The following is a 19,414-nucleotide window of genomic DNA, read 5'->3' as shown; positions in this document are numbered from 1 at the left end:
TGTTTTTTAATCTTAATCAATGAAAATCAATTGATATCATGGATGATGAAATAAAGAATGAAAATATATTTTATTTAAGAAGAAATTGGGATAATGTATTAGTCAATGTCTTGTAAGAAACACTACTTATATTATGCTTCATAGATATGACTAATTCCTAATATGTGGAGTAATTTTCAGTAAAAAATAATTCAACAATGGATAATTTTTTCCCCACACTTTATTCATCTTTTATTTCTGAAAATAAAGACATATCAGATAAAATTCCTTGACTAGAGCATAAATATTATTATTGAACCATATTACTAAAAAATTTATGAGTTTCAGTTTCAGAAAATTCTCCTGGCAGAGCTTGCTCTTGACTTTTAAATACATACCAGATTCCTGCCAATCGTTTACTGAAAAATAAAGAAGACTAAATTCAATTGTGAAACAGCCAAGATCACTGAAAACAATGCACTATTCATTTTGCAAACATAAGCCTGAAATATTAAAAATGATCAGATATGAGATTATTTATGAACAGAAAAATTTGCAGTACTTGCATACTATCCCATTGGCCATGAAAATTGGTGCAGAACCACTAATCATTCCTGAGGAAATCCTTCACAGTCAATGGGATGAAGTGTTAAGTACAAATTCTCTTATTCCTCTTTAAAAATAAGAGAAAATTTTGGCATGTAGGTCCCCGAGAATGCATTGTTAACATAAAATGAACTATTCTCTATTATCCACAATTGGGGGTATCACCCTGGCCAAAAGGGTTCATTGTTGCCTACTTTAACAATTTTCTCTTATACTACCAAGTTACATACAAACATAAGCATTTTTATTTGTTTATTGGCCATATAACATCATTACAAAATAAAGCAAACTAAAAAAAAAAAAAAAAGTGTTTTTATAGAAACTGTATGGCAACAGATGAATTGCAAAATATTTGTCCATTATACTTTATATTTTTCAAGCATCACCAAAGGAATGGAATGCTGTCCTGAAAAACATTTCTTAATTTAAATTTCTTTAAATATATCAATCACTTAAAAATATATGCTTGTATATCAATTTCCGGAATTCAGTTATATTAACTGGCGTATTTAAACTTTGATTTTTAATCCTCTAAGCATAGTAGCATACTAAAACACCACAGCTCATATCAGTTTGCAAAATATGTGAAGGACAAATTATTTTCCATTTAGTGCTAGTAGCAAATATTTTAGCTAAAACCTCACACCATGTATGAATTAAAATTTGATACTCTTGCCCACATGATTTATTTTGTGGATCATAAAATTCAAAAACCATATCTGGAATATTTACTATTATTAATATCCAATGACAATTTAAATTTGCAGGGATAAAAAATAATTTCGCTGATTTCAATCTTGTTAGTAATGGATCTTTAATACAAAAATTTGGTTTAGGAATTTGTAAATTAGACTTAACAAAGGCAAAATCTTCATAACTGTTTAATATTTTAAATAAAAAAGCATCAATTATAGTATTATAGAGCCATCCTTTTCGAAAACATGAAGATACAGATTTAAACAAGTATTCTTCTTCATTACTTATAAAAGGATCTATAGATTTTAACATATATGGTGTAATTTCAATATCATGTATTTTTAAACATGATTTGGTCAAATCTTTATTCATTCTAACACTTACTGAAAAGTTTTGCTCTGCTGAAGATAAATTTATCTTTTCCTGTGTACACGGTGGAACATTCTCGGTTAAAATATTATAAATATATTTTCTAAATTGAAGGGTATCTAAAGGAAGATTTAAGGCTAATTTATTTACATGTTGAAATGCATAATAACAGATGAAGACCCCACAACTGCTTTCATCATTTTGTAAAGCATGCGGTAGACACTGAATATCCCATGAACCGTTAATTTGTAACTCACTGTTAATCACATTAGACCATTTATTAGTTAAGTTTATGTATTTTGGATTGCATGAATTTATTAACGAGTCATATAAATAAAAGGTATTTTTCTTTAAATCTGCTATGATCAGAACCCAATGAGAATCAATGCAAGCAGAAATCAATAAATATTTGAAAGATTTCAAAGAAACAGGAAAAACATTTCCAAGTGATAATGCATCAGATAAGATAAGCTGGGTAATCGAGGAATCAGCAAAAGTATATTGATCATCACTTTCTAAAATTTTGTATAAAAATGCATTTATGATTACATCAAATAACCACGCCTTAACAAAATCTGTACAAACCGATTTTATAAAAAATTCTTCACTTTTACTGATATAAGAATCTAAAGACTTTAAAGCAATACGATTGATACTATAGCAGCCAATTTGTAAAATTCTTTCAGAAATATCTTCGCTAGATTTTAATGGAAGGGAAAATGATTTATTTTGATCAACACTGGTTAAATCACATAGATATTTATCACTGTCATTTAAATCAAATGCTACAGCTTTAAATTTAATTTTCTTTTCCACACATTCATTTATTTCTGGGTCATCTACATTATCATTAAAATCTTGATTCTTATTCTGCTGACATTTCTGTAATTTTCTCTTTTTAGAAGTTTTAAACAATTGTGGGTTAAGTTTTTGATTTGGTGAAACTGGACATGATGCACTTGAAACTGCTCTTGAATTTTCATTCGAGTTTAAAATTCCTCTACATTCTGAAACTAATGAATTTAATGTTGTATGAACACACTTTAACATGACATTTTGGACTTTTGGTTGTCTTATTAATTGCAGTAATTCTTCTACAAGCTTTTCACATGCATTTACTCTCTGTTCAATACTTTGTGGATTGTAATGATTAACAGAATACACATTTATTGATTTCATACTTTCATTGCATTTCTGATTCGATTCAAGATTAATCCCCAAGGGATTAAACACCCAATCATTTTGTTTATTAAGGAATGAATGCACTTTATGTATATGTTTGCACAGCAATTTATCTAAGCAATTGCAGTGATACAAGTGACTACACAATGAGACACATGATACTTTAGGGCATCTATAAAAGCAAAAATCCTGACACGGACAAATTTCAAAAAGACGCTGCACAGTATATATTTTATTTTTTGTCTGAGAACAAACAGTCCAAGAAGTATCAGAGCATTTATTTACATCACTGTCCCTAATTTTTAGTCCTCTCTGATGCCTACTTAAACAAGAAATGGAATTTCTGGGAGATACATTAGTGTATAATTTAAATATTTATCTTTCTCAATTGTCAGAAGTGTAGAAATTAAAATATCTAATCGTCTATTATGACTCCGCTTAAAATAAACAGTTTTCAACTGATTGTGAAAAGATTCACAGTACATGTTAGTATCAGTAAATGCATGTGGAAAGTTCTGATAACACAAAGCCCATTCCTCTAATCTATTTTTATAATTTTCAGAAAAATATTCAATAAAATCTCTACTTTTCCTAGAATAGTCATTCAAAAACTTACTTATTTGATCATGAAAAGTGATCTGGTTTCTTTCATGTAATATATTTGTTAATTCTCCTAGCATTTTTTGTCGCACTTCCTTATCTACCACTTTAGAATTTAGTTGCCGGAACCAACTTTGGCGTATGTGACACGAACATAAAAGATGCTTAACATCTTGACCAAAAACCTTTGAAAATGCAGGATATGTAACTTTGTCATCATCTGTCATTACACAGTTTACATATAAATTTGGTACACGACACTTTAAACTATTAAATAAACAATAAAGAGTGTCAGCATCTAGAAAATTAGTAATAAAATGAGCAACTGGATAGCCACAACCAAATTCATCAGGTACTATAAGATTAAGAAGGTAAAAATCATACTGGTTAGTCTTATGTGTAGATTCGATACATAAAATCTCTGTACAACCTTTTATCATTTCTTTCTGTTCACGCGTCTGAAGACCAAGAACAAACGATACTTTATGATTTGGAAGATTATCTAGATCAGTTGGACCGTACAAAGTTGAATTATTCTGAGGCTTATATAATAACACAGGATTGTATGCTTCACATTTTAAAGTTTCAATGATTGAATTAACAGAAACTGCATCACTACTTGGATGCAATGAATTGTTTAAATATCTAGAATAAGCAGAAATAGTTTTACGGGAGACAAAGCTTTCCTTTACATGGAAATTATTTCTATTCTCGCGATTTCCTGATCCATCTTGTAAGATATCCCTTATTTTTTGTGGAGGCACAGACAAACGTAAATTTGCTTTTATCAAACACCGCGTACTTTGTTTCAATGGCTGATATGTACAATTTTCAAACTTTTGCTCATGATTATGTTTAGGAAAGTAAAAAACAGAGATTTTATTCATTTCTTCACAAGCCCATATTCTGACCGGACAACATACACTTTTTGAAACTGTACCTTTTTCATTTTTCCAACTAGTTTTTTTTTTCAAAATCAGAATAACCTTGCGTGGTAAACTGACAACAATAATAATGATAAGTTTTAGAATTTTTCGTTACTTTAGAAAACTTTCTGAATGAAGTAAATGCCGAGGTTCCTTCCAGTTCTAGCCAATCTTGAAAATAACTCATTGTTTCAAATGAATATTCTTTTATGTTATTTAAATTATGTTCATCTGCTAAATGCTTATTAAAATTTAAAACATATGTAAAAGACTTATGGCAATCAGGTATGAAGCATACATACAATTTATTAACTTCTGTACAAAATTTCTTATGTTTAAAAAATGATAATTTGCAAGGATAACATTTATTACAATTTAGACATTTCCGAGGGTAAACAGATGAAAAATTTTGTTTTAAATCAGGTACTTGTTTATTTGAACATTTTTTTTTTTTTTTTGTGGTTATAAAATGAATTCTTCGATTTATAAGTTTTCAAGCATATTTCACATTTACGAAGATAAGCCATTTCTATTTTATCACTAATACATTCTTTGGTTTCTAGTTTTTTAGCACTCAATACATTATCAATGTTTATAAGAATATTACTCTTATAAACATTGAAAGTTAGTTAAAAAAGGAGAAGTTATTGAAAGTTTAAAATTTTCAGTTTCAAGTTTTTCTTTGCAATTTTTTTTATGATTATTAAAAGAATTTTTAGTTTTATAGTTTTTTTTTACAAATATCACATTTTCTAGGATAAAGCGATGGTGCATTACAGTCAATTTCGGACCCCCCTCCAGTCAGAATAGGACACATAGACTTATTTTTCCTCACTTGACAATTAATTTCACTGCTTTCTACATGATCTTTTACTAAACAAAATTTATTAAAGTGAAAGAAACTTAGGCCTGAACTACAAGAAGTGCTTTTTCTGGTCATAGAAATGTTCTTTTGCTGCAAACATAACTAGAGGAAAAGTCAGAGTAAAAATCATCTTTTGTTGTACACAATTTAGGTTGTGAAATATCAAAATTTGTTGAATCATTTTTTAAACTCCCTTTGCCACTAACAGAAGCACAATACAATGGATAACAATCACTGAAAGAAACAGCACTTGCCTGCTGTACACTACAACCAGCAGCAGTGACTGCATTCTTTAGTGATGATCCCATGTAGGCCATTACACTTCTTAGGCGCAAAACAGCTGAAGCAACATTCTTCAGATGCAAACTGCCACTAACAGTCAAATCCCTCCTTGGACACAAACCATCACCAAAAGCACTAATTGGTTTCTTCTGAAAATTAGCAATTGAAACAGTAGTGTTCGTAGAAGAATTAACAGTGGAACTAGCACTGCTCCTCAGAAAACGGCCAGAACCATGGACTGCAACACACATGGAGGAGTCAACATCAGCAAGGATATCATTTCTATTCTTCCATTCTGGGAGTGACGTTATTCCTTGAATGCAAACCAGAAGCAGCATTCTTCGGATGACAGCCAGTATCACGGACACCAACAAGTCTAGAATGACAGCCAACACCGGGAATGACAACATTCTCAGGACTTAGGCCTGGGGTAGCAACGTTCCTTGGACGCAAATCAGAACCAGAACGAGGGACGGCAGCATTCCTTGGACGTGAACTAAAACCATTGACATACTTAAAATGAGAGCCAACACTACATATGGCAACATTTCTAGGATGACATCTAGGTTTAGTCCCATTCCTTACATGCAAACCAGAACCATTTCTATGGACAGAAGCGTTCCTTGGGCGAGATCCACCACCATGGCCAGCAATGCAGAGACCGAGAGCTAGCATCTGGGTTGGCAACGTTTTTCGGATGTGAGCCAGGGGTGGTATCATTTTGCAGATGCAAACTAAAACCATCTGTGTGGTTAACAGCATTCTTCGAATGAGAGTCACCACCATGGACAACACATTTAAAATGAGATCCAGCACCAGAAATAGCAACCCTCTTCAGCCGAGAGCTAGAAGCAACTTTAGCAGCATTTCTCAAATCAGAATTAGCCTTCTTAGTAGCATCTACAGCACAACCATGCTTTAAAACAGTTGAATAGAGAGGATAAGAAGGGCTTGCAGAAACAAAAGAATCACTCAGAGGTGGAAAATCTAATGTAGTAAATGAAACACAAGGCAATACAAAAGGGCTTACCTTTGTAGAAACTGGCTTTGAAGTCAAAACAATCTTGATATTATCCAGGAAAACTGCCGCAAGTTTCTTGTTCCCCAGACGGTTTAGATGTAATCCATCCCTAGCCAATAACTGAGCTCCAAAATGATTAGACGACCTGCAAATAAAAAACGCTTCTCGATTTTGGCAGTACTTTTCAAGTTGAGAATTAATTTCTACAATCTTTCTATTAATTACCTGTAAACGGTTCAAAGCTGCTATTCGCTGATTTAAAGTTGTGAAAAAATCTTCACCACGTGGTAGGATATCTGAAATGATAACATTGATATTCGGGTTCAAACGTTTAATATCCTTAAAGAGGCAATCGTACTTTTTAAGAATATCTTCAACACTGTCATTCGAATTGTTGGTACCAACATGTACCAAAATCAAATGGTATCGATTGTCCAAAAAGGATATCTTACGTCTTAACCTTTCTATCGTTGCACCAGGAAAAGAATGTAAATCTACTTCATAATTCAGAAGATTCGCCGGTAAATATTCATCCAAATATTTAACCATTGAATCTCCAATTATAAGTAATTTCATCTTTTTTGGTTGCATATCGGCAAAACAAACAACTACAAATCGAAACACAGATCAATAATTATATATGCTGTAAATAAAATGCAACTATAAATTAAATGAAAATCAAACACTAATCATAAATATAACAAAATACAAATAATTATTAATAGAAAAAAAGAAGATAAATAGCTGAAGGAAAGCGAGAAAAATGGCGCAAAAATACACACCTCACACTCGCTAATTAACACGTGAACTAAATTAGCGCCAATTCTTGACCTCGCGGAAAAATTTACGGGATAAAAATAACGCTAAATGCTCGCCAAGCTTTGTTGCCAACGGAGATATCAAAGGTACATATCCGGTGATGACGTAGAACATACTTCCGGGTTCCGATTTGCGGAAACTCTAGATATTCTTTGCCCAAGGGCAGAAAGACTTCGCGGATGCAAAACAAGACATCGGCAAAGTTGTTATCAAGTGTTTCATCTGCTGTTTGATAACGTGAGTGTTATGTAAAGTCATTAATCGTAGGAAGTTAGTTATTTAAAGAAGAAAAAATCATGGTTAATTTAGGTGATATATTTCCTGATTTTGCAGCAGAGACAACTGAGGGTACAATTAAATTTCATGATTGGATTAATAATACGTAAGTTTCTTCTACGTGACAGCATTACATATATTTTAATATATTGATTGAATCCAATCATGCATGTACAGTGTCTATTTATACTTTTCTTAAAGTTACTTAAATTAAATGATAATATTAATTCGCATTTTAATCCTGTGGGTATTCATATTTGTATATATTTTATTAGAATAATTGAATATAAATTCAGTAGAAAGAGTATGATACGTATAAATCCAAAATAATGTCGATAAAAATAGTCGGGAACGTTCTGTTCCATTAAATAAAAAATCTAAATACATGGGCATAGCTTCGCGGAATTTGAGGGTTTGCCCAGTTGTTGAAACTAATATTCTTGAAAAGGAACTTTTTACGTAATAAAATACCTGATTGAAATTTAAACCTATACTGAAGAAGTTTTTTAAACTGAAATAAATTTATTAAACTTGATTAATTAAAAGTTTTGTTTTTTAAAATTTTATTTAATGCTTTGTAATATATAAAATTATTTGCTTCACATGCAAGTTTTTCAATTATATATACATCCTATGAGCTAATACCCTGATATTCATAATATGAAAGGAAGGTTATTAACAGTACTCATAATACACAGGGACAGATGGGGCTCTAAAGAATTCACGAAATTTCAAAGCCAGTGGGGAATAATGAGTACACCTTGTTAGTAGATGTCTATCATTTAAAAATAGTTAAAACTTTAACTATGATTGCAGGATTCATTCAAAAAAAAAAATAATAGTAATTGGGAGGGAGAAAGATTTAATGACATCCCAGATGGGCATAGCCAGGATCTGAAATGGGAATATTGAAACATCTGTAGATGAAAACGAAACTAAGATATGACTCAAACTTGTGTATCAATGGTCAAATGGATAAGATTTCTGAGCATTAGCAATTTAGTTTAAGAGGTAAATTGGTTGGCAACAGAAATGTTTTTGTAGTTTTTCTCATGTGTAATTTGATTGCGAGACTGTTTTCCTAGGAAACTTTTTCTCTAAGCCATGCAGTCTGTCCTTTTTGGGGGATAGCCCTCACATGCCTTGCCAGAATCAAATGAGCAAGCAAATAAGTAAAGAACTGGAATATATGAATTTAAGCAGGTTGTTGAAAGGTTGAAGGGGGACTTTTTTTTTTTTAATGTATATTCTAACAACATTTCTTCTATCTAACAAAATTTCGATGTATAATCAACATACTATTCAAGTCTCTGTCATTGCTGAGTGTAACAAAGTTTTTACTCTGCACCAAATTACTCTGAAAACAGTCTCGCAATCAAATTACACATGAGAAAAACTACAAAAACATTTCTTTTGCCAACCAATTCACCTCTTAGACCAGTGTTTCTTAACCTTTTTGGCACAACGAACCACTTTAAAAATTTTAAATATGTCATGGACCCCTCTGTGAAAAAAAATTGCTTAAGCATCATTTATTACAAAATATATTCTGTTTTATTATTTAATTATTTTACAATTTTTATTTCAATATTATAAAAAAATTTGAAGAAATTAAAATTTTTAACGTGAAGGCTGTTGCTACTTTTCTTTGATTAACAGATTGAATTGAGGGATGGGTTTCGACAAAGCAACGCGCATATCATGTTCGATATTCAGTCTATTTCGATGTTTTGTTTTTATTGTGACTAGTGCGGAAAATCCCGCTTCACAAAGATATACTGTAGCAAACAGAATAATGGCTGCCATAGCTCGTTTTACGAGCAATGGGTAGGCTTCTCTTAAAGAAGACCAAAACTCTCCAAGAGTTTTTGAATCGAAATCCATTTTTAACAAGGACTTTGTTTTCAAATCAATTAGCTCAGCTTTGGCAAGGTTCATGTCATTGATACAGTCAATATCACAAAGAAAAGGATTACGAATCCACAACTCATCTTTTATATTTATTCCATCCGAATTGAAATATTTTTCAAATGAAACCTGAAGTACTTCCAGATGTTCACAGAATTTATTTTTCAAGTTATTCAATAACAAACTATCTTTCTGAGATCCATTTTAAAAAAGCACTTCGTCCAACATTTGAAAGTTTGCATATATCCCATTTTGAATTCTAATTTTCCAAAGTGACATTTTCAATAAAAATGCCTGTAGTTTCTCAATGGCATCCATAATTGTTGTATCAGGCCCTTGAATTGAAAGACATGTATCGTTCATGTGGTTAAAAATGTCTGCCAGGTAAGCCAATTTACATATAAAATCTTTTTTCTTGAAATATTTGAAGAGTGAGTTACCGTTTTCTTCTAAAAAAAATGATACTTGTGTCTTCAAACTGAAAATTCGTTTCAAAACCTGCCCTCGTGACAGCCAGCGCACTTCCGTGTGGTACAGAAGTACCTCATGTTCTGCGTTGATTTCTTGACACAGTGTTTTAAAAAGACGATGATTAAGAGCTCTAATAAAATTCACAGTTTTAATAACTATTGACAATACTTCTTTTAAACTGGTAGGAATAGTTTTTGTAGCCAGTGTGTGTCTATGTAAAAAACAATATGTAACAATAACATTAGGAGCCTCTTTTTTTACCAAATGGGCAAAACCAGATTTATTGCCAAGCATCGCAGGTGCTCCATCCGTACAAAGTGAATGAAGTTTTTGTTTCCAGTCGAAGTCATGTTTGGAAAAGAAAAAAACATTTAAAAATCGCTAAAATATCAACTGCATTTGTGGTTTGCAAAAGAGGCTCACAAAATAAGAATTCTTCTTTGATAGTATCAGCAGACACGTAATGAACAAAAACAAGAAGTTGACTACAATTAGAGATGTCTGTAGTTTCATCCAGTTGCATACTAAAGGGAAATTGCGATGCTTTCAATGTATCGATGATCTGTTTCAAGATATTGCAAGAAATTTCAACTATTCTTGAATGTATCACATCCTTGGACAATGGAATAGCCTCAAATTTTTTTCTCTGTTCCAGTCCACAAACTAATTTAACCATTTCCAGCGCACATGGCTTAATTAATGTCTCTCCAATAGTATGCGGTTTCTTACTTTTGGCAATACGATATGCAACTCTGAAAGATGCCTCAATCAAAGGTTTTTGTGAAATACCAAATCCAAGTTTGGTTTATGTTCCAGATTTCGGAAACTGGGCTTTCTTCTTTGTAAAAAATTCTAGATCTTTAGATGCATTTTCAGGATGAAGAGATTTGAGATGCTCTATCAATTTTGCCGGTTTCATACTGGCTTTTGCCAAAACTTTTCCACACAGAAAGCATTGTGGCTTTTCAACACCGTCAGATTCCTTCATGCAGCAGAATCCATATTTTACATATTTTTCATCATATTTCCTTTTTTTGGACATTTAGGGTTACAAAAAAATCAAAAAAAAAAAAAAAAACCCACTTGAAAAAAAATACTTTAATTTCAACTTACGAAAAAGTAAAACAAATATGTAGTTTTAAAAATTTGCAAGAACTTTGTGGAACTGATTTTAACGTCACTTTATTTCCAAGTGAAGTAAAATTCAAATGCTACTTTGTGTTTCTAAAAATTTCAAATTTTATATTGTTTGCGAATGTTCTTTTCCTTGTATTGTGGAGGTCTCTATTATTGGGAAATGGCAGACAGACGGCTTACAGAGGTTGCCCGCGACAAAAAAAGTTTTTTTTTTAAATATTGGTGCAAACATTTTAAAAATTAGGAGCAGTCGGCGGACCCCCAAAATATGAACCACAGGTTAAGAAACACTGTTTTAAACTGTACTATTTGAAGTAGTACATGGTTGAGACAAAAATATAACAATATGTGTCATTTGGGGGAAAAAAAGATATTTCTTCTTGGTATTTTTCCATTATACCCGTGCAATTTCACAAATATCTTAAAGAAATAGCGTGTTTGAGGGAAAAAATCATAAATAATCGATAAACAGATAAACATCGCAACTAATTATTGTATGGCTGTAATATCTATAATAATAATCCATAAACATTGTAACTCATTATTTTGTGGCGGCAATCTTTTTTTTTTTTTTTTAGTTTGCTTTTGAAGTTCCATGTTGTTCTGATGCTTCTTTTCAATATCCCAAATAACAAAGCAAATCCTATAGCAGATTTTAAATGATGTGGAATTATCCCTTTAGAACAAAAATGTTCCAATCTGCGTAGTATGATTTTATCTATCAAAGAAAGTAAGGTAAGGTGGCAAAGTCACAAGTGCAAGAAATAAATAGAATCGGAAAGGGTAGTTGGGTCGAGAACTTTCCTCTCCCCTTCACAACAGCCATAAGATTTATTTATTTATGGTTGATGGAATTGACATCCATTAAACTTTGTGAAAAAGAACTTCTAGTATTGCACACTACTGTCATCAATGGGAACAATTATCTTAGAGAATTTTGTACTGAAGATTGTTTGGGCCAGGATTGGAGAAAGATAGGAGGACCAGGCTAAATCGTCGAAATAGACAAAAGTCTATTCACCAAGAGGAAAAATAATGCTGGGCATATTTTCCTGCCACAGTGGGTTTCTGGTAGAATTTTTTGCGATACAAAGGATGCATTCCTTGTTGCAGTTCTGAATAGCAGAGTATCTGCTGAAATGCATCGAAGGAAATATAAATGAAGGCTCCATCATCTACTCCAGTTGTTAGAGAGCTTACAAATCTGACAAATTCAAAAGAGCAGGCTTTTTTCATTTCAAAGTGAATCAGAAGTTCAACTTCGAGGATCCAGAAACTGGTGTTCATACGAACGCAGTAGAGCACCTATAGCAGTATGCCAAAAAAAGGAACAAGCAACATCACAGTACCGCCAGACAACATTTGGCAGAATTCATGTGGTGAAAAAACCAGAAACTGGACAGAAAAGATTCGTTCGACTCGATCATCGAAGTGATTGTTAAGCAGTTTCTGCCAGAAATAAACATTACCATTTAAGTTTTGCCAATAAATTATACTTATTTAGTTTATGAAATGTAAATAAAATGTCTGCATTAGTAGTTTCTAATGACAGTAATTACAATTTTTTTCTTTCCCATTACGACAATTATCGTACGGGGATATAATGGAAAAGTACTCACATATTTTTTTAAAGTGTGCAGTAAATGATAGAGTTAAATGGACAAAAAAGTAAGATTCTTCATAAAGGTATATTTACGGGTACCCCTTGGAGAAAATTGACAAGTTTTGGCAGTACATGGATACTGAGTTTGTGGAATTCTTTCACTTGTTATTTTGGCTTGTGTAGCGGCACTACACAAAGCCAAAATAACAAGCCAAAGAACTGCACAAACTTGGTATCCATGTACACATTGACTTATTTTCACCTTATCGACTTATTTAATTCTGCAATAAAAAATCGCAGGATTGCACAAACTTGGCATTGCGCTCTCCCTTTGTCCATGCACACACCAAACTATATTCACTTAAAAAGTCAAAGGAGCAGCCAACAAAAAAATGTATAATCTCAATAAACTACATTTTAAATCAAACAAAGAAATAACATAAAAAAGGAAACTACACAAAGGAAACACATCTTTGCACTACACAAAGGAAATATCCACTTACCTTATTTATGAATTAACACATCTTCAATCAAACAAAATTTCTTAACACCATCCAAAAACTTCCTAAAATTATCTGAACTAGGATCTGTATACTGGTGTCGCCACATAAATTCACAAAAATAAGAGTAAAAAATATCCTCCGTAGGGCCGATATCTTTCCACCATACTCATTTCCTTCCTACAAACAGGACACTTAATAATGGCTACTAAGTAAAATTTCATTTACACACCAGTCAGTTAATGCTTTTTTCCCTTTCGTTGTAAATCGTACAAAACTTCAAATTAATCTTACCACGTTCAGCCATTTTCCTGTGTAAACAACAGAATAACAACATACTTATTGAAAATTCGACGCACACTTTCCATATCTTTTCCCATGATTCAAATTGATCGCAATCATGCAACTAGTTACATCATAATAGGGTTTCCATAACATTCAACTACTCAGGTTACCATAAATAAACCACCACTTTGCGATAAATGAAACAACTTTGCAATAATACAAGGGGTACCCTTCTCTCTACTCTAACCAGATTCTTCCCCCTATATTTGTGTAGGTTATTACAGTTCTATAATTTACTTGATTTTTTAGAACAGACAGATAATTGGTTTAAATAGTTTTTTATATATATATATATCTTCATCAGCAAAGAAAAGTGTACGTGCAAACTAGAAAACACCTACTGAAGCAAAAATTTGATTAAATATCAATTTACAATTAAAAACAACTAGAATATGAAAGGAGAACATGGCTGTTAAGGAATTCTCAAGTTCATCTTTAGTTAATTATTATACCATGTAGTGTAGCGTAAGATGTACACTGAAGAGCCATTACATTATGACCACATGATTAGTAACATGTAGGACCACCTTTTGCCCTAAAAACTGCCAGCACCTGGTGTAGCATTGATTCCACAAGGTGCTGTCAGGTACTCTGAGGTATCTGGTACCAAGTGCTCACCAACTAGTCCTGCAATTCCCAGACATTGCGAGAGCACGAATTTGGTTTTCCATGTGAGACTGCAAATGCTTGTGAATTTGGAAGCCAAGACATGACTTGTCACTGGAATGTTCCTTGAACCACTCCCTGACAATTCGACCCATATGACATAGTACATTATCCTGTTGGTAAACACCATCCTTTGCTGAAAATACTGTTGTCATGAATGGGTGAACCTAGTTTGCAACAATGTTCACGTAGTGCCCAGACATCAGGGATTGTTTTATGGGGATTTTGAGTTCTAATGTTCTCTATGGAAACATTGCCCACACCATAATACAACTGCCACCGGCATGTCTCCGTCCAGCTGTGCATCTGGGAGCCAGGCTTTCGTTAGGAAATCCATGTCTATGTGATGGACCCGAAAACATCATTTGTCGGACCATGCAACTTTCTTCCATTCTTCTAATGTCCAATTCCGATGTTTCTTGGCCCATTGCAGAGACAGCTGGCGACGAGGAGCTATAAGTGCAGGGACATGCTTTGGCCTCTGGATGCGTAGGTTCATACGCAGCTTTGTACGCTGCACAGTGGGTTGAGAAACACTGTTTGGTTCGCCACTGTTTTATCTGATGGTGATTCCGACTGCTGTAGCTCTTCGGTCATGGCGCACAATGCATAGCAATTTCCGCTCTACTCTGGAATCAGTGCACCGTCAACGACACAATGCTAGGACCCTTGTCAGTACAGAGACATGCTTCAGCCTCCCTCTGCATAGGCCCATATGCAGCAATGCACAGTGTGTTGAGAAATACTGTCTGGCTCACCAATGTTGTAGCTGTTCGGTCATGGCGAACAATGCATAGCAATTTGCGCTTTTTTCTAGAATCAGTGCACTGTCGACAAGACACTGCTGGCCTGTGACTTCTCGTTTCGCCATCCATACACCACTTTCAACATGTGCTCACAACAACTACATGTGAACAGCCCACTAAACGGACCATTTCTGATATTAATGTTCCCAGTTGCTGAGCCATGATGATTTTACCTTTATCGAAATCTGATAAATCAGCTCTTTCTCATTATGTCGCTAATCGTGCTAATTTCAAAAGACAATATATAGCTGCTTCATATACTCCAACATCAGCTGCGCACGCGCAGTGCTTTTGTTCCTGGGCGAGCCCATTGTAGATGGAGCATGGTCATAATGTAATGGCTCTTCGGTGTTATCTGACAGTGTTATTCCTAAGGAATTTTTTTTGTACTGATTTCGGCGTTTTGATTGTAATGATTGTACATCAGATTGTTCTGTCATAGTAGTTGCCATATGCCAAATATTAACTAATGAAAATCTTTGAATTTATATACCATTCTGTGACAGTTTTAACTTGAATCGGAAGCCAAATAATGTAAAAATGAAATTTAGTTCCAAAATGTCAGGATTTTTAGCTTTTGATCTTTCAAATTTGAAGTTTTTGCCAGTGTCTGAAATAAAACTTTTCCTAGCAGCTGAGTTTAGGCAACATAAAATACATAGACAATGCTTGGGTTGCATATAATATGAGAAAAACTTCAATTTAAAAATATTTAAAAACTAAAAACAGATATCTTGTCACAAAATTTCATTTTTATGTTATTTGGTGTATGAAGTTAAAATTGCAATTGTAGTGATTCTAGAAAGATTTTTACTGATGTATTGATGAATGGGCCATTTTACTGATTTTAGTACAATTGTACCAGCAAGAATAACACTGATGTCCACATTCGATTGTGTCCCTACCTGGATACAACACACTTGTTTAATGATCGAGGTTCTCCCAAAGTTCTAGCATTGCATGCTGATGACAGTGCAATTCTATCACAAAACACATCTCAAGGCTCAGTCATACAGGCATTACAAACTCGCATCCATGCACAGGAGTCCTGGCTACTTGCCTGGAAAATAAAAATTAATGTGGAAAATTCTGATGCTGTCTTATTTACCAGGAAAAGAACCTTCATGTGTAAATGTATATTTGGTGGTCGTGTGTGCTTAATGCATGGTATAATTAAAGAAAATAAGAGTAGACAATCTCCTATAACAAAAGAATATATTAAATACTAAATTACAATTTAAATTACATTGCAGAGATCAACACAGAGCTCGGAACACAGTTCGTGCTAGCGTCGCGTACACTTGTCCGCCGAGAAGTCTGAGTGAGTAAAGATGTCGCTTTGCTGCTCCGATTAAGAACTGGATTTTACACGTGGCGCCATCTCATGAATAGAAGTTGAAGTATCTGTCGGAACGCCACAGTACTCCCCCCCAAGTACCATCGGTACGTTATAAGTACTTTGGGTTAAATTTAACCTTTCTTCCAGATCTGGTAGTTGTAGGTTGCTCTTTAACGGGATGTAAGCTTTCTTCCGGGAGTGATGTTGATGAGGAAGTTGTTGGATCTTGCATTAGAAATGCTGGTTTGAGACGATCGATTCCAATCACTGATTGTTTGCCATTGCAGATGATGGTGAAATGTTTCGGTGTTCGTTTGACAACTTTGAATGGACCATCATATGAAGGTGTTAAAGTTGGCTTAATTGCATCGTTGCGCACGAATACGTGCGAAGATGTCTCAAGCGCAGGATGTACAAAATAGCTTGGCTGGTTATGCGAAGATGCTGGGGTTGGCGAGATATTGCTCATGGTCTCACGTAAACGTTGAAGGAATGTTGGAGGGTCGATAACTGGAGTAGATTCTGGGTGAAAGAATTCACCTGGCAGACGGAGGGTTGCACCATATAACATTTCAGCACAAGTGCTACCAATGTCTTCTTTGAATGCTGTGCGAAGACCAAGCAAGACTAGGGGTAAGGCTTCTGTCCAGTGTGTGCTACTGTGGCACTTCAGACCTTGTTTGAGAGATCGGTGAAAGCGTTCCACCATCCCATTTCCAGATGGATGGTATGGTGTTGTGCGAATATGGCGAATGCCAAGAAGAGAGGTGAGGGATGCGAACAAGTGACATTGAAATTGTCGGCCTTGGTCAGTAGTGATGGTGGTAGGCATGCCAAATCTTGAAAGCCACTGGGAGATGAATGCTCGAGCTACAGTTTCAGCGGATATATTTTCAATAGGAATGGCTTCAGGCCATCTTGTGTACCGATCAATACAAGTGAGGAGGTAAGTGTAACCATTTGAAGGAGGCAATGGGCCAACCAAGTCTAAGTGTACATGATCAAAGCGTCTTGCTGGAAGGTTAAATTGTTGAATGGGACTGTGAGTGTGATGGGATACTTTACACCGTTGACATCTAATACATGAACGAGTCCATTCTGTGATGTCTTGATTCATCGCTGGCCAGACAAATCTGTCTGCGATCAGCTTTTTGGTGGCACGGATTCCAGGATGTGCCAAATTGTGCAAGGCATTAAACACTTCACGTCTAAAATTGACAGGAATATAGGGACGTATTCTATTGTTCTCTATGTCACAGTAAATTTTAAGCGTTGGATCAATGTGCAGCGGTTGTAACTGAAGGGAGGTTTGTGGATTTGAGATTAGGTTCTCGAGTTCCTCATCATGCAATTGAGCTTTTGCAATTTCAGAGAAATCTGGGGTAGTGAGGTTGATATTGTTTACCCGAGACAAGGCATCAGCGACACAATTATCAGTACCAGAGACATATCTGATATCTGTACTAAACTGGGCGATGAAATCCAGATGTCGAAGCTGACGAGGAGAACATGAGTCAGAGTTTTTTCTAAAAGCGAAGGTTAATGGTCGATGATCGGTGAAAATGATGAAGTCGTGTCCTTCCAAGTTGTGCCGGAAGTATTTAACAGCACAGTACACAGCAAGTAGCTCTCTGTCATATGTGCTGTATTTCCTTTCTGCAGTAGTAAGTTTTCTGGAGAAGAATGTCATTGGGGAAAGTCCTTTAGTGGTATGGGCTTGAAGCACTGCTCCTATGGCTGTGTCAGATGCATCTACTATTATAGAGAGCTGATAACTAGGTGAGTGATAAGAAAGTGTGGCTGCATTTGCCAGATCGTGTTTGCATTGCACGAATGCTGCAGATGCAGATTCAGTCCAAGGGACAGCTCGTTGATCATTTTTTTTTTGCTATTCTTCAGAAACTCATGTAGGCAGGCTTGTGTTTTTGCGGCATTTGGCGGAAAGCGTCGGTAGAAATTTAACATTGCTAGAAAACGCTTCATTTCAGAGTTGGTTTTGGGCTGGGGTAGGTCGTTAATTGCTTTGACTCTTTCCGGTAAAGGTTTGACTCCATTCTGGGTAATAAGACATCCAAGAAAGGAAACTGAGGGTTGACCAAGTACACATTTGGATGGATTTAGTTTTAATCCATGATCTTTAAGGCGAGTGAAAATCTGACGCAGATGTTTAAAATGTTCTTCCGCATCTGTAGATGCAACCAGGATATCATCAAAATATGGGATGCAGAAATCGAGACCAGACAGTACTTGGTGTATGAAACGTTGAAATGTTTGGCCAGCATTGCGAAGGCCAAATGGCATATATAAGTACTCAAAGAGACCAAATGGTGTAGTCACTGCGGTCTTGGGCACATCTTCAGCATGCACTGGGATCTGATGATATGCTCTGGCAAGATCGAGGGTAGAAAATATGTTTGTTCCATGAAAAAGATGGGTACAGTCTTGGATATGTGGGACTGGATATCTGCCAGGCATTAAGTCGACGATAATCTCCACAAGGCCGCCAGTCACCATTAGACTTTTTAACCATGTGAAGTGGACTGACCCATGGACTTTTAGATGGGCGAATGGTTCCCTGTGCTAGCATGAATTCAAATTCTTTGCGAGCAGCTTTTAGCATCTCTGGAGAAAGACGACGAGGCTTGGAAAATACAGGTGGGCCATGTGTTTCAATGTAATGATACACTTCTGGCTGATGAGTATGCTGCCCTGATTTGGATGGGTTTAAAATGTCAGGGAATTCTGCTAATAACCGATGAAACCGTGTACTGCCCGATACAACACTTATGTTGTTAGGTACGTTCGATATGTGAGAAGCTTGGCCCTGTGATGTCAGCTGAGTTGTAGCATCAATTAAGCAATTATTCTTGACATCCACTAGAAGGTGGAAATGTGTCAAGAAGTCGACACCAATAATTGCTTCAGTTACATCCGCAATAATAAAAGGCCAGTTGAAAGTTCGGCGCAAGTTTAAATCAAGTGTCAATAGTTTGGTGCCGTAGGTTGCAATTTGGGTAC

The 19,414-nt window shown here is 34.8% G+C and overlaps 2 protein-coding genes across 7 annotated transcripts in view; one reads left to right on the top strand and one right to left on the bottom strand.

Moving 5' to 3' along the window:
- Positions 1-202: 202 nt before the first annotated feature.
- On the bottom strand, positions 203-7,337 carry LOC146999080 (platelet-activating factor acetylhydrolase IB subunit alpha2-like). Of its 6 annotated transcripts, XM_085814455.1 has the most exons (3): positions 6,752-7,327; positions 6,536-6,671; positions 203-398 (listed from the first exon to the last, which is right to left on the bottom strand). In XM_085814455.1, the coding sequence occupies exons 1-2, from the start codon at positions 7,115-7,117 to the stop codon at positions 6,663-6,665; spliced, it is 375 nt and encodes a 124-aa protein (XP_085670581.1). In that variant the 5' UTR covers positions 7,118-7,327; the 3' UTR covers positions 203-398; positions 6,536-6,662. The 6 variants fall into 5 exon arrangements, with proteins under 6 accessions (XP_085670581.1, XP_085670564.1, XP_085670569.1 ...); XM_085814432.1 differs by lacking the exons at positions 6,536-6,671; positions 6,752-7,327 and adding an exon at positions 3,449-6,508 and having other exon boundaries at positions 203-415; XM_085814438.1 differs by having other exon boundaries at positions 203-415; positions 6,536-7,337.
- A 198-nt stretch (positions 7,338-7,535) lies between these two features.
- LOC118202344 (peroxiredoxin-6-like) overlaps positions 7,536-19,414 on the top strand; it is a 44,904-nt gene continuing 33,025 nt past the window's right edge. The window contains exon 1 of the mRNA XM_085814426.1: positions 7,536-7,727. Coding sequence (XP_085670552.1) covers positions 7,642-7,727 — 86 coding nt within the window. The 5' untranslated portion in view covers positions 7,536-7,641. The remainder of the gene's footprint in view (positions 7,728-19,414) is intronic.

This window comes from Stegodyphus dumicola, chromosome 1 (genome assembly GCF_044657685.1).
Source record: "Stegodyphus dumicola isolate Sdum_Otavi_A_Nest chromosome 1, ASM4465768v1".
In the NCBI taxonomy this organism is placed as follows: Eukaryota; Metazoa; Arthropoda; class Arachnida; order Araneae; family Eresidae; genus Stegodyphus; species Stegodyphus dumicola.
This window is presented reverse-complemented; position numbering and strand designations above follow the sequence as displayed.

Coding starts and splice junctions, on each gene's coding strand:
- LOC146999080 (XM_085814427.1), bottom strand. CDS start 4,319: ATGAATAAAATCTCTGTTTTTTACTTTCCTAAACATAATCATGAGCAA. Junction 399..3,448: donor CACTTTTCATGATCAAATAA/GTAAGTTTTTGA, acceptor TTTATTTTTCAG/TAAACGATTGGCAGGAATCT.